Here is a 16,206-nt window from a genome sequence, read left to right on the forward strand (position 1 = left end):
TGAGCTGGTGGCTTGAGGGTCATTTGCAGCATTAATATTTATGACTATAACATGCTACAAATATATCATAAGCAGTCTCTGACTTAATAAGAGGTTGTATCAATATTTTAAACAAATGTCCTGTTAGCATCGTATCACATTCTTTACATAGCTTCAAGGGCAGCAGCAAATCTTCATCTTTTAAGTTTCTGGAAATAATCCAAAGCCATTTAGTGCCCAACATCTGATGAACTGCTTCATTCAATACACAAACAATTATTGAGTACAATTATTCAGCAAACACAAGGTGTGGCTACAAAATAATACAACAATCTTCTGAAGGTCATGAAACAGTCCCTAGGTAGTTCCAGAAAAGGAATTTCAAAAATGTTTTGAGAAAGGACAGCGTTTGTGGCTAGAGCATAAGACCCTTTTATGAAGTTCACATGCCGGTCCCTCTGCTGAATAAACAAACTGACAACCAAGCACAAATTGTGATATTATTTGCTTTTCTTTCCTGAAAATAAATCAAGTTTGTTTGTTTTTATTGTCAGAAAAATTGGGGTATGCTTTTGGGAATATATTACATATGAACATATCATCTATCAGGTCTCAAGAGGAAAACAAAAGAGTGCTGGGAGCAAAGGAAAACCAGAAGATTAGTTTTAAGGGAAATAACTCTGGGTCAGTGTGAATGCCAAGTGAGTGTAGAGACTCAATGGTTAGGAGCACAGAAAAAGGTGGTCACAATCTACCAGGCAAAATATGGAGACGATTTAGGATGAGGTGAAGATGAAGAATAGAGATGAAGAAAAGGCAACAGCTTCTAGAGAAACTTTTGAAGTAGAAGTCACAGAATTTAGAAGTCAGTTTAATACATGTATTAGTAGAGAAGAGAGAGGGAGGAAAAGGTAGAAGGTAATTCTTAAGTTTCCAGCTTTAGAGACAATTAAGTTAAGCAATTAATTTTCCCTGAAAACATAGGAAATATAGCATTGTTTTAGGGGCAGATAATGCCTTCTACTTTGGACATTTTGGAGCCTGTAGATAGTGCAGATGGAGATGTATGGTAGGTGGCTGGAAGTATAGTTCTAGAGATGAGGAGAAAGATGTGAGGTGGAAATGAAAACTGAGGAGTCTTAATGGTAGTTGAAGTTGACAAAAGTACTTGAAATGTGTACAGAGAAATAAGAGAGAATTAAGAATGGAACACCAAGATTTAAAGGTTGTATACAGCAAACAGAGCCTATATTGATTACTGTTACAACTCTCAAGTTTGTATCTTGAGTCCCAACCATTGCCCAGAGCTTAAGATTTTATAGCCGCTATCTACTCCACATCTCCACCTGGATGCATAATAGACATTTCAAAAGTGGCGTGTCCACATCTTCTTCCTAAAACATGTTGCTTTTGGAGCCTTCTCCATCTCAGTAAATGGGTACCCCCATCTTCCAGTTGCTCAGGCTAAAAACTCTGTAGTCTTCCTTGATGCCTCTCTTCCATACCTAAATCTAATCCATTACAAATCCTTTTGGGCTCTGTCTTCAAAATATAGTAGAAGTCAAACATTTCCTCCCTCCCTCCCTCCCTTTCTTTCTTTTATTTCTGGCTGCGTTGGGTCTTCGTTGCACGCAGGCTTTCTCTAGTTGTGGCGAGCGGGGGCTACTCTTCGTTGCAGTGTGTGGGCTTCTCACTGCGGTAGCTTCTCTTGTTGCCCAGCATGGGCTCTAGGTGCACGGGCTTCAGCAGTTGTGGCTCACGGGCTCAGGAGTTGTGGCTCGTGGGCTCTAGAGCGCAGGCTCAGTAGTTGTGGCGCACAGACTTAGCTGCTCCATGGCATGTGGGATCTTCCCAGACCAGGGCCCGAACCCATGTCTCCTGCATTGGCTGGCGGATTCTTAACCACTGCACCATTAGGGAAGTCCAGTAGAAGTCAAACATTTCTTACCACATTCACCTCTCCTATTCTGGTCCAAATCACAGTTGCCTCTCGACTGCCTTACGACAACAGTCTCCTAATGGTTTCACTGATTTCCTTCAGTCTATTATTGCAGAGGGGCCAGATAAGCTAAAAGATGCCACTCCTCTGCTCAAAACCCTCCAATGACTCCCATCTCATTCAGAGTAAAAGCAAAAGTCCTTAGAGGGGCCTATAAGGTCCAATGTAATCAGATTCCTCTTACCTCTCTTAACTCCTTGTCTACTACACTCTTGCTTGCTTGACCCATTCCTATCATACTGGTCTCCTTAAGGTTCCTCCAACGTGCCAGGCATACTGCAGCCTCAGGGCATTTCCAGTTATTAGAACCCTCCTGGACTGTTTTTCTTCCAATTATCCACAGGGCTCACATCCTTAGGTCCTTTAAGTTTTGGTTAAAACTCACCCTTTCAGTGAGATCTTTCTTTCTTTCTTTTTTTTTTTTTTAAGTATTTATTTGTTTATTTGGCTGCACCGGGTCTTAGTTGCGGCACGCAGGATCTTTAGTTGCGGCATGTGGGATCTAGTTCCCTGACCAGGGATGGAATCCGGGCCCCCTGCATTGGTAGTGTGGAGTCTTAGCCACTGGGCCACCAGGGAAGTCCCCAGTGAGATCGTTCTTAAGCACCATATTTAAGTAATAGCACTTCTCTTCCACCACTCGCTCACTCACACACTTACACATTCTCAACTGCTTTCCTTCTTTATGTTTCCACATTTCACTTAGCACAATCTTATATACCATACAGTTAACTATTTTATTTGTTAATGTCTGTTTCTCACCTTCTCCTTCCCAGAATGTAGGTAGGCTTCATGAGGGTAGGGATTTTCTCTGCTGTATACCTAGTACCAAGAACTCAGCCTAACTAGCACATACCCAGCACCAAAATATTCACCAAGTGAATGAATTCTTAAAATGTTTATGACAGATGACATTTACTGAGCTCTTACTATGTGCCAGGCATTGTGCCAAGCACTTCACACTTATTATATTACTAGAGAAACTGGAGAATTGCAAAGTAATATCGTTTCGGAAATAAAAGAAGGGAAAGTTTCAACCAGTAGAGTTGATAAACAGGACCAAGGTCAAAAAGAAGTCAAGTAGATGGATAAATAAAATAGGGCAATTAGTTATTATAAAAGTTATTGACAATCTTAATGAGTCCTTTTTTCAGGAAAGTGGAGGTACTGGGGAAGCCAGACTGAAGTGGGTCCAAGCATAGCCAGAAGCTGGAGAGGAAACAATAAGGTCAATTACTACTTTAAAAAAATTTTGATGGTAAGGGGAAACAAGGATAGCTGGATAGAAAAGCTGGTATCCTAAAAATGTTCTTTTAGGACGAGGGAACTCGAGCATGATGCTTGGCTGAAGGGGAGGAGGAAGAAGAAAGAAGAAATTGAAAATCCCAGAGAAAGGAAGCAGAACAGTTACTAAAAAAATACATTGGATAATGTGAAAGAGATCCAGTGTTCAGCTAGAGTAGCTCTTTGCTGCACACAAAATAGGGCTCAATAATTTTTCTCCCTTTTTCTTCTTTTTTTAAAGTGAAAAAGAGAAAGGACCTAGGAATAGAGAAGCAAGGAGTGATTTACAAGGGCTTCATGGTTGCCAAAGACGGAGAACACAAGTGATAATTGTTCAGTTTCTCAACTATTAATTGTAATTATTAAAATTTGAAACATATTATTAGAGCGGACAGGAGAATACTGAGATATTATTTTAAGGATAGTGTATTTGCATGCATGTCCATGCATATGCATATACACATACATACATGTACACACATACATGCTAAATCTTTCTTAGAACTTAGAGAGATTGTTCAGATATCTGGGAGCTTTTGTGAGGAACTTCTATCCATGATGAACCCTCTGATACTAGGATCAGCCCCTCTACTTGATGAGTTTGCTCCTTGCTGATTAGTAGTTGGAGAAGCCCTCCTATAGCTACAGACAGACAATTCAGAGTTAATGCACATTTCTTGTTTAAAGAGTGGCCTTGGAATAGAAATAAGGAAATGAAATCTCATGACGGTGTCATCATAAAGTCATCAGCCAGATGGCAGTCCTTGAAATCTAATCCTTAGAGGCTTCTCACAGTAATATGTAATATCACATCTAATATTATCTTATTCACCAATTCATATCTATTCACAGAGATTGAAGGGAAAGAAATGAACTTGCAGAAGCCCACATTGCTGGCTTTATATGTTAACATGGACTCTATAAGGCATACGATCAGGAAAACAAAATATTTTCCTACATAGGTCACAATGATGACCTATGTTCTGATATGAATTGCTAAACTACAGAGTTTACTTGAGAAGCAGCTTTTGCTTTTATTCATGAATGGTAGAGCAAGTCCTTTTAGGTGCACGTAGCTATTTATATTTATCTATATAAAATGGTAATTAAAGGTCCAATAAAAGCCAGTATAGAATTTGAAGATTCCTCTGACCTATTAATAAACTTAAATTGAACACCAAAATACAAAACAAAATTAGCTCACTTTCGTTTTTGATTATGTCTTGAAACTACAGCCTGCCAGTATATGATATCAAAGTAAAGTTCTTCCAAGTTACACTTTTTATATCTTGTTTAACATTCAAAATTTTAAAACTGAAGTAAAGATTTTACTGCTTTACATAGGCTTCCAAATGCACAAACTTTTTGCATATATTTATCTATATGATTGAAAGTTTCAGTGCAGGCAATATATCAGTGCTCAGTGGTAAAACCTGAACCATGAGAAATGATGTAATCAGAATGCTTTCAACAGTCTCCCCTACCTAAAAAGTCTTGGTTATAGATATATTTCAAAGACATGAGATACTTTTATTCCCCAAACCCAAATATCAATATTAATAATTTCTCCTTTAAAATTATGTTTATTAGGATTAACAGTAAAAGTGTTTATATTCTGTGATAGCTGTAGTTTTTGAGACTTTAAATGGCAACTCTAGAAGATGGATAAATAGAAAAAATAAGGTAGAAACAAGGAAAGAGAATAATGTGAACCACTTTGTAAAGGAAATACTTTTTATTTACAAAATTTGGCAAAATCTCTTTCTGAAGTAATATAGTATGCAATTGTTATAAATGTATGCTAAACTGCTTAGGGGAACATAAACAAAGATGATCTAGAGCAGGACGATCAATAAAATTTTCTGTGATGATGGAAATGTTCGATTTTGGGCTGTCCAGTGGGGAAGCCACCAGTTACCTGTGGCTCTTGAGCACCTGAAAGGTGGCTGATGAGCCGGAAGAAATGAATTTTCAATTTTATTTAATTGTAATACTTTGAATTTAAATGGCCACCTATGGCTAGCGGCTACCCTACTGAACAGCACAAATCTAGAGGAGGAGTATGACGTTACTTCACTTCTGGCTTTAGCTGCACGAGATACTGGATAAAAACATCAAAATGCAGAAGATCACATAAAGACTTTCCTTGTTCTTTATCTATCTAGCGTAAGATCTATAAGAATATAAAATAAGAGAAGATGTAGCCAAGTAAAATATGGTTTAATCTGTGCGGGTGACACACATAGCATACACCGAATGTGAACTTCCCATGTAAAGGTATCATTAGCCAACAGAGCACCCAGCTCTCCTCATGCCCTTTCACACTGACCAGAACAACCACCAAGCCCAAATGGCCCACTTTTATGACCACCCAACGTGAGAGTATACCGTGCATGAATATACAACCTACATGACTATACCGTATTTACTCAGATTTGACTGGCTGTCTCTCCAGGGAACTTCTTGCTGTCCAGCTACAGCATGACGGTTTATCAGTTTCCTCTTTCCATACCCTTTGGGGCAGACATTCTCTATTGGCTGGCTCAACCCAAATTCCTAGATACTAGAGGTGGTTTTGTGGCATAGTTCTGACCCGAAAGTCCCTGAGAAAGCCACTGTTTTCCTGACACCAGCACTGCCCCTTCTGCCGCTGCTTCTTCCTGCTGGAATGCTCATGTTCTGAGGGAAATGCCAAGAAGAACAAGGAGACTTCAGGGCTGACATTGCTGAGCTACGGAGCCCATGTCGCCACCTGCCCGACTCTGAACTTCTCATAAAGTGACAGAAACAGACCTCCATTAGGTAAGCTGTTGAACTTGGGTTTTCTGTTACTTGAAACTGAAAGCAATCCTAATGGATACATTTTTCTTCTGTGTTGAGTTACTGGCACTCCAGAACACTTGTAGTTAGTTATTTTTTGTTGGTTCATTTACCTATTTAGTTAAACATGCTTTGGGGGTAGATACTATGCGCCAAGCTAAGTGCTAGGTCATATGGTGGACAGGCAGCCAATGTGTATACAGAGCAAACATTGTCATAAGAGACACTTATGTACAGTGTAGTGAGATAAGCACTATAACAGAGTGTAGGCTTTGGGGTTGGTAGTCAGAGAAGGCTTCCTGGAGGAAATGGCATTTACACTGAGACCTGGATAATGAATAGAACTTAACCATGCAAAAAGGAAGGAATAATACATCTATCACGTCAGCACATAATAGAGAAGACAGAACATAGCTATGAGGAAATGAAAATAGCTCAATGTTACTTAATTATGGGGAGGGGAGATTGAGGGAGAGCAGAAACTTAGGCTGGAGTTTTAAGGAAAGGCCATAACATGCAAGATCTTGAAGTCATTGAAAGGAGTGTGGACTGTCTTCAAATAATAACGGATAAGCCACCAAAGCCTTTAAAACTGGGGGGGGGGGAGGGGGAGCTATATGAATATACTGTATTTAGAAAAATCATCCTGCGTTCTATGTAGAGAATGGGTAAGAAGCAGTAAGACTAGAAGCAGGGAAGCCAGTTGGGTGAAAGATGTGGTCATTTAAGCAAGACATGATAGTTGAAGAGTAGAGAGGAAGAGAAATAACTGGATTTGAAAGCTATTTAGGTAGTAAATAGCTTTGTGATAGCTTGGCTACTGGGATTGTATCCAATAGAAGGAAGAGTCAAGCATGAGTTTCCAATTTGGACAACTGAATGGGTTGTGGTGATGTTCACTGGAGAGGGATCACAGGAAGAGAAGTAGGTTGCATTTGGAGAAAGAGGTTGTAAGAGGACAAAGATGAGTTCAGCTTTGGGCCTATGAAATTTGAAGTTGCCGAGGGACATTAAAATGAAAAGAAATCAATAGGATATGCAGGTCTGAAATTCAACGATCACGCTCAGCTGCAAATGGTATAAATGGAGAGTCATCAGCAGACTGAAACTACACAAGTGGATGAATTTTCATAGAGTATATGTGAGAAAGAAACAGGGAAGGACTTCAGAGGCATGAATCAAATTAGCTTGGCAAATCACAGATTCTCTATGGGCTAGCAAAAAATGTAATTTGGCTTTTAACTTCCTATTTTACTTTACCCATTGGAGAAATAACTATATACCTTCCTTAGGTGGTAGCTTTTTAGGGACCAAGTCAAAAAATATAGACTGGAAGCCCCTTCTCTGAGGAATCCAAAGACCTAACGAAAGTGATCAGAAGAAATGAGAGGGCTGTTTGGAGACTCAAGGAGCGTGAAAGAGTGGCATAGATGGGATAGACCTCTCTTGAAGCCCTAGTTTTGTAAAATGAGTAAGCCTTCTTTTTGGCTCCTTCTTGGCTTACATTCCCTAAACTCACCAAATTAATCTCTGATCTTAATTTGCCTACCCATAGAGGCCTCTCTTTGAGAAGCAGGTATTTCCCACTGAGATCTTAACTACTGACTCTCTGATACCAATCGATTACATATGAATAAGTCATCCTGAGCCTAATCTGCCCTCATTTAACTGAACAAACAGCAGATCTGTATTTGGAGCAGAAAGTACAAACCTGGCCAATAAGAGGAGGCAGTAACTTTGAGAGTTTTTTTTTTTTATCAGTTCCCTATTCAACCTCATCCTCTCACCACCAGGGTTCTATTGATAGGGCCCCAAATATAACTCCCCAACTTCAGGTTGAGTCTTCTTTTCCATGGCCATCTGAACACCCACTGTCTGGAATTCAGGGCTAGAGCTGCTCTATTCCCCCAGGATGACCAGCTCAAATCCAGTTTCACAGGAGTTTATACTCTTCAATCTTTAACTCAGTTTCAAGATTAACTTAATCTCTCAATTTCCGGGTATTAATAGTTCCTTACTCCTAAGAGTTTCTGCTTAGTTCAAAATCTGTTTTTGTTTTCTTTAATGGTGGCCTTTTTTTCTTAATAAAGGCCACCTACCTGACTTCAGTAAGTCATGTTATCTTCTGGAACTCATTTACCTTTCACTGTGATCTTCCTTATCACCATACAGGTGCTATTTTTGCCCCTGTTTTCTGACAGAGCTAAAAATGAGTACCCAATAATCCTTGACTTACCACAGCATGAACAAGGTAACTCTAAATTATGTACAGTCATCATTCAACAAACATTTACCCTGCAGCATTATCTACAATAGCCAAGATATGGAAGCAACCTAAGTGTCCATCGATAGATGAATGGATAAAGAAGATGTGATGGAATATTACTCAGGTATAAAAAATTGGAATCTTGCCATTTGTGACAACATGGAGGGATCTAGAGGGTATTATGCTAAGTGAATAAGTCAGACAGAGAAAGATAAATACTGTATGATGTCACTTATATGTGGAATCTAAAAAAACAAAACAAACAAAACAAAATGAAAACACTCATATAGACAGAGAACAAATGGGTGGTTGCCAGATGGAAGGAGGGGGTAAAAGGGCGAAATAGGTGAAGGGGATTAAGAAGTACAAATCTCCAGTTATAAAATAAATAAGCAATGGGGATGTAATATACAGCATGAGGAATATGGTCAATAACATTGTAATAACTTTGTATGGGGACAGATGGTTACTAGACTTATTATAGTGATCATTTCATAATAAGTGCAAATGTCAAAAACTATGTAGTATACCTGAAACTAACATAACATTGTAGGTCAGCTACATTTCAATTTAAAAAACACAAATATTTACCAGCTCCCTACTATATCACCTGGTTCAGGATGTGTCAGATAAGAAAGATAGCCTCCGTCCTCAGGGAGGTTAGACTAATGTGAAGGACAAACATTAAACAATTAGTTACATAACTCATGTATTTGTTTATAATTTTGTTTATAATTAGGATAAATGCTAATGAAAGAACAGCACAAGGGGTTAAGAGTGAATAATAAGGAGTCAGGACTTAGTTTGAGGAGATGGTGTCTCTAAGAGCTGTTGATTTCCACAGATATATAATGGGAAGTGAAGTTATGAGTCATGTTACACTACACAAATTTTCCCATTAGGTGTGTGGAGGGAGATACAATGACGGCACCAGAGACAGCTATAACTCCATCATGAAGCCCAAAGTGACTTCCTTGTCAGACTAAAGATGGGGCAGTTTGTGGCATGATGGAATAGAACAATATTTCTTTGGATAGAGTTCTCAAAGCAGACTGATAAATGGCTCTTTTAGCTACAAATCAATCTTTCCTTTTTGTCTAATTGCTTAGTTATGTCACTACCTTTCTGACTGTGGGCAAGTCATTTCATTTCACCAGTCTTCGGGTCCCTCATCTTTAAAATAAGTGGACTTAGGCAAGACTGTGAGTTTGGTTGGCATTTGTCATCTTGGATCCTCCCAAAGCCCTGGTTTAGCAGGATGGGAAAACAAATCTGCACTGTCCACCCAGTGTCACTATCCTATCATTAGAATCAGCAAATAGTTTTAGAAATAACGTAGGTCATACCTTTTATGAATGCTTGCCCAAGAGGCATTGATGTTCTCTGTTATCATGTGTACTTTTCTGGTATCATCTGCAGAATAATCCCGAAGAAGCTTCAGTGCCAAGTCATTTCCCACATCTACATTTATCTGCCACTGGCGGAGGTCTTTGGCCAACTGCTATAGATACACATGGGAAAGAGAATGAATGTCAGTTTTCTCTGAAATCTCTAGTTGCACTTTCTTAAAATGCTTCATAAACAGCTTCTGAATCCTCGGGTCAGAGCATGTCTACATGATTGCTTTTAACCTACCGTGTGTAGTTCAGTCAAACATGATAGTATAAGCTAACCCACTTTTCATGACAGAACTTTTCAAATCCAGCTTCTTGAGCAATAATCAGTATCAGGTATCTCAATTTAGTAGCAATTAATTGGAAACAAACTTGGCTTAATTGTTTTTATCATGGGAGAGAACAAACTATAAAAATAAGCTCTCAAATAATTGTTGAGTATGTGACATATACCAAAATTTGAACAGAAAAAAATATCGCATGTTATTTCTTTTCCTCGTCATTAACTTGTTGAATTGTTTATGTAATTAGTGCCATCTACTGGCATTCAACTAAAGCTGCATACGGAAAATATTAAGCATCAAAAAAAAACCAGTGCTGTTATTCTAGTTATGAACTTCTTTAAAGGATCAGTTTATTCATAATACTTTTAAAATATCCTACTTTAAAATCAGAATAAAATTTTAAATATAAGAATTTTGCTAAACCAAATGACATATGTTTTCTTCTTTTTTTATCTTTAACAATCGAGTATTATCAAACCATGTATTTCATCACTTGAAATATCATATATCAAAGAAAGAAATAAACCAATGATAGGTTTATCTGGATGCATATTAACCCCAAGTTTCTATTAAACATTGCTTCAAGTGCATGGAACAGGCTTCCAAGCATTATGGTATTATTAAATTACAAAGATAGTTATATCAAATCCAATATGGTGGGTTAAATGGACAAAGGAATAGTAACAAGCAATTCAAACAAGAGAAAGAATAAAAAGTTTTTATAGAAAAGGAAAAAAATCAACTTTCAAAACATGAAAAAATAAGAGTATTACAATTTGACACCTTTTAAGTTAAAAAAAAATAAAATCCAAAGCTGGAAAGACTGTAGCCAAACTAGCACATTCATATACTACTGCTGGGAACAGCATCTATTAGGACAATTTGGCAATATATATCAAGTGACATACAAATGCTTATTCCCATTGACCCAGTAATCTAATTTTAGTATTTTCTCCCAGTAAAATATTTAAAAGACATACATTATAGGAATAAAGATCTTCATTAACTAAGATAGCAAAAAATGAGAAACAATTTCAATGTTTAAAGAGAGGAGATTAAAATGAGGCAATACATCAACCCAGTGGTCTAATATGCAGTAAATGTGCACAGAAATCACAAGTTAAAAAAAAGAAAAGAACACAATTTCTACCTTCACTGTATTTCTTAAATCTGTAAGAGTACATTGACATGAACTGGAAGGGTAAAAGAGAAAATGGAAACTAACTGATGTTTCTGAAAAGAGTACTCATTTTTGTTTTAGTATTTGTTCTTTTATGTTAATATGATTTATGATAATAAAAATCAAACACTCGTACTTTTCAACATAGCTTCAGTATATTTGAGTACACTCCTGTTCCTTGAAAATCTATAATCAGTATATAATCTGGCATTTCTCAGTTAATTAGAACATCCTATTCTAGAATCAAACGAAATAATTGCATTTATTGCATATAGCAAATAGACCCAGATAACAGAACTAGTAGGAAGCAGCTAAAGCCAGTATCACTAACTTTTGCTATAAAAATAAAAAGAGAGACAATTTTTAAAGGCACAGAGTATACTCGCTGTACTACAAAGCAATTACAATTTAACCTTGTGGAATTCCTGCCTTTTCTTATATACACCTTTTATCAAGCCCTGCAGTTCCTATTTTCCACTTTTTATATCCTCACACTGTCCAAAAGCCCTTCTGAGGTGAAACACACACACCAAAGGCTTTCCCTTTCTAGAAATTTCCTACAGTACAAAATTACATCTTCTTCCCTTTCCCTCTTCACTGAAGCCACTTTTCACCTATAGTGTTAAAAAGTAATGTATACTAAGATATGAAAGACCAATTGGTCCTTATTACCCAGAAGATGGTATTTGCATTTTAAAAGAAGAGCTTATTATCTATCATCTATTAAATCTCTAATTGGCAGCATAAGACTCTACAAAACTGACACCAATAACTTAGTTACCTTTTAGTTAGGCAATTCCTTTTTAAGAAAAATGCAATTGCTAAAGAAATACCTATTATGAACCAACATCAGAGCATATATGTATAGATTTAGCAATATAAAATGTTAATTAAAATTTTAATAAATATAATTAAAATCATTTATTTTATCTAAGAAAAGACAAATAATCTTGGAAGTCAACCCTCACTCATGGGTTGTTACTTGAAAAGTCTAGATATAAGAGGATACACTCTTTGGTTCTAATCTATAGATCATAAAAAATACCTAAAAGTAGAAGCTGAAAAGTATGCTAGAATTTTCCAAAATCTTGAAGAACATAGCAGGTTAAAGTTTAATTAGACACTTCATAGTAAAAAGGTAGTAAAAGAGTAAGGCTTGACTTCAAACCAGAGTTTTTTGGTATACTTTAATGCTTGAAAGGCAAAAATACGCAAGCCATATATTTTTCTTCAAATTTGTATTCACACTGAAATTTAAATTTAAATTTTAAATTAAATTTAAATTTAAATTTTTATACCTAAGGAAATCTTGACTGAATGCTATCCTTCACTGCATACCGCTCAGATTTTGCTGTGATGTAGGATTAAAAAGAAAAAAATCCCACTGACCTTGACTAACATTGACAGGGCTAAGGCCCTTATCTAAACTCAAAGGTTCTCAACCGCAGCACCCTTTTCTCCCTTCTTAAAGACATTCACCAGAACAGACTGGTTTCCCTTCCTCCTAAGGTAATAATATGTTGACCACCTTGGGCTTTAACCAAGTGTCATTCACACCAGGAACAATGACCTTGACCAGCTTTGCCTACTACTGTGAAATTTACTACTGGGACAACTCCAGACCACAGAAGAATTTCAAATTAAAAAATACAATAGAATTCACACACACTCTTTTTAGTTCTGAATTCCATTTACAACAGGGAATTGTGTGGTGATCATGGTGTGTGAAGAAATTTAAAATATTGTGAGCACTAGCCTATAAAAAAAAGATGATTTTGTGGGTGTATATGTGTATGTGTGTATGTGTTTTTTATGAAGAATATAAAATGCTCAATCCCCAAAAGATTGTGTCCCCAACCAGGAAAGAAATATTTCATATTCAAACCTCATATGATGCTGCTACAATGTGTGCTTGGTATTTATACACAATATTTTAGGCAGAAAAAATGATTATGGACTATGGGACAACCTGAATTCATTTCAAGAATTTTCAGTATTAAAATTTTTAAATTTCAGTGTTTGCCTTTTCTTTTTTCTTTGTAAGAATTCTTTTTAGGAATATTGACCTGACACAAGGGAAAACAAGGGAGGAAGAGAAAGAGTATTCAGGAGTCTGGGCAACAGAATGAGCCTGCTGGGTTTGAATCCTGACTTGATCACTTACTAGTTACGTGACAAATGGGAAAGGTAATTATGCTCTCTATGCCTCAGTTTCCCCCTTTATTAAATGGGTATATTAACAGTATTTACCTTGAAAGATTATTATGAGGATTAATTTATAAAATGCAGGGAAAACACTTAAGAGTGGTGCCTGGCATACCCAAAGCATTAAATAAGTATTGGTTAGAATCACCATCATTATTACTACTACTACTACTAGTACTAGTACTAGTACTACTAGTACTAGTACTACTACTACTACTAGTACTAGTACTACTACTACTACTACGATTACTACTACTACTGCTGCTGCTACTTTTTTTTTTTTTTTTTTTTTTTGGCTGTGTTGGGTCTTCGTTTCTGTGCGAGGGCTTTCTCTGGTTGCAGCGAGCGAGGGCCACTCTTCATCGCGGTGCGCGGGCCTCTCACTATCGCGGCCTCTCTTGCTGCGGGGCACAGGCTCCAGACGCGCAGGCTCAGTCGTTGTGGCTCACGGGCCTAGTTGCTCCGCGGTATGTGGGATCTTCCCAGACCAGGGCTCGAACCCGTGTCCCCTGCATTGGCAGGCGGATTCTCAACCGCTGCGCCACCAGGAAAGCCCTGCTGCTACTTTTTTAAAAATTATTTATTTATTTATTTGGCTGCGCTGGGTCTTAGTTAGTTGCGGCGTGTGGGATCTAGTTCCCTGACCAGGAATCGAACCTGGGCCCCCTGCACTGGGAGCATGGACCCTTAGCCACTGGACCACCAGGGAAGTCCCCAGGGAAGTCCCCTACTGCTGCTATTTTTAAATGAACCATACTACAGCCACCACAGGGTGAGCCTCTACTGAATGAAAGGGACCCACTGTTTTATAAACATTGTCTATAACGCTGTACCTCTAAAAGTCTCCCTTTAATTTAGAAGATAAATGTGAGTATGTAGACCTACAATTAAAATTTTAAAGTTGAGTATTGTTTAAGTTTTCTTATAAAATGTGTTTTGGGATATTCACCTACAAGTGAAATTCAGGTTTGTTTCAGGTGAACTCAATTTAAAAAATTTTAATGGCCCTGACTCAAAGGAGCATCATAAAAAGTAACGCAGAGTAATGAAGAGGCATCTTCCCAGGAAGTCTTGATTGGCCATTGTCTTGCAGTTTGATCTTAAAGTCATTAACCTTTTGAGTTCCAGTTTTGTTGTCTGTAAAATAGGATGGGATTACTTAGGCTGCTTGTTATGCCTCACATTTGTTATGAGGTCAAAACCAAAATCAAATTGCTTGTGTGAAATACAATTCATATTTTATGGCAAAACAAGAAAAATTTAAATATAAAAATTCTTCTCTGCCCTTTGGCCGTGTCTCTCCCTGCACTGTACATTGTGTATCTGCATTATGCCTCGACCAAACCTCCCCCGTCAGCAGGAATACCTGCTCAACCATAACGAGCAGCATTCTCCCAGCATCAACAAAACAACTCCTTAAAAGATAACATTCCTTCCTTTTTTTTTTTTTTTAACATTCCTTCTTGATCTTGGAAGGGGTCACATGACCCACCACGATTATGCTTAGATCTGGATTATATAAACTGTCAATAATACGTCATTTGATGTATAGCCCTCTGTCTCAAAAAACTTATATAACTGTGCCTTGACTTCTGACGAGTGGAACAGTTCTCAGAGCTTTCTGAGATGCTCTTCCCAGGTCATAATCTTCAAATTTGGCTCAAATAAAAATTTCCATGTCTTTCTTAGGTCGACTGATTAATTTTTCGTCGACACTTGGAAATTTATAAAACAGGATCATAATATATTTACAGATAAAAAGTTCTACATATTGGGTTTTCTCCTTTTGCCTTAGATACTGTGTTTGCGTACATGAACTAAGAGGTTCATTTAAAAAAATTAGCTCTGTGAGCTAACAGCTAAGAGCTTATTAGCCCTTAGACCCATTCTCTGCCCCTCTCCTACTCTACTCAGTATTGCAGATGGACTAACCACTTTAGGGGGTCAGCAAATCCCAGGATTTCTTGCTAGCTGGCTTCTAGCTGGGTTAGGCCAGTGAGAGAGCCAGAGGAAGGCTGAAACTAGAGTATCTCTCTCCCTCTCTCTATGTGGGCAGTATCTTCTTTGTGTCTCCATTTCCCACTGGACAGACCCTCTCTCTGTAGTTTCAGTACCTGCTGTGCAGCCCACACAGTGGTCAAGTTAGCACCAGATGGCTCTGGCTTCTGGGCTTTGGTGACACGTGTTGTCTCTCCAGCCCTCGAAGTGGTAACAGCTTCCCGATGTCACTGAACTCTGAGTTGCCTCACTATCTCCTGTTGGACTTCTCAGCTCCTTCATTAGCCATGGAACCAATCCTCTGTATTTAAATTCCCTCTGCTTGAAATATTTTGTGTGGTTTCTAAACTGCACCCTGATGATACAAACTGAAAGAACTCTCACAGCAAATGACCCTACCTATAATTACACAGGGGCAATTTAACATCAAGCATAAATTTCATGAAATATCAGATTTTACGCCTTGCATCCTTCTCTCCAGCCTCAGAGCAAGAGGTGACTCTTGTGCTCAAGGACACTCCTCCTCCTCCTCCTCCTCCTCCTCCTCCTCGCCCTCCCCCTCCCCCTCCTCCTCCATGTACTCCCTCCTCTGTGTCTTTTCAACCTCTTGCCTCTCTGCAAGGTCTTTCTCTACAACTTTCAAACATGAGTCTCTCGCCCATCTTTAAACAACAACAAGACTTGCATCGTTTTCTTTCCCTTCACAGTTAATCTCCTCAGAAGGCAAATACTCACTCATTGCCTCAACTTGATTACATTCCTGCCACTTTATAATTCATCAAAATCAGGCTTCTGCC

General features: G+C 38.0%; 1 protein-coding gene across 4 annotated transcripts in view; it reads right to left on the reverse strand.

Moving 5' to 3' along the window:
* The window catches only part of DMD (dystrophin), a 1,739,631-nt gene that overhangs the window by 559,066 nt on the left and 1,164,359 nt on the right, over positions 1-16,206 (reverse strand). For all 4 annotated transcript variants that reach the window (XM_068533306.1, XM_068533307.1, XM_068533305.1 and 1 more), the window contains one exon: positions 9,695-9,849. In XM_068533306.1, coding sequence (XP_068389407.1) covers positions 9,695-9,849 — 155 coding nt within the window. The remainder of the gene's footprint in view (positions 1-9,694; positions 9,850-16,206) is intronic.

This window comes from Eschrichtius robustus, chromosome X (genome assembly GCF_028021215.1).
Source record: "Eschrichtius robustus isolate mEscRob2 chromosome X, mEscRob2.pri, whole genome shotgun sequence".
NCBI classification, from domain to species: Eukaryota; Metazoa; Chordata; class Mammalia; order Artiodactyla; family Eschrichtiidae; genus Eschrichtius; species Eschrichtius robustus.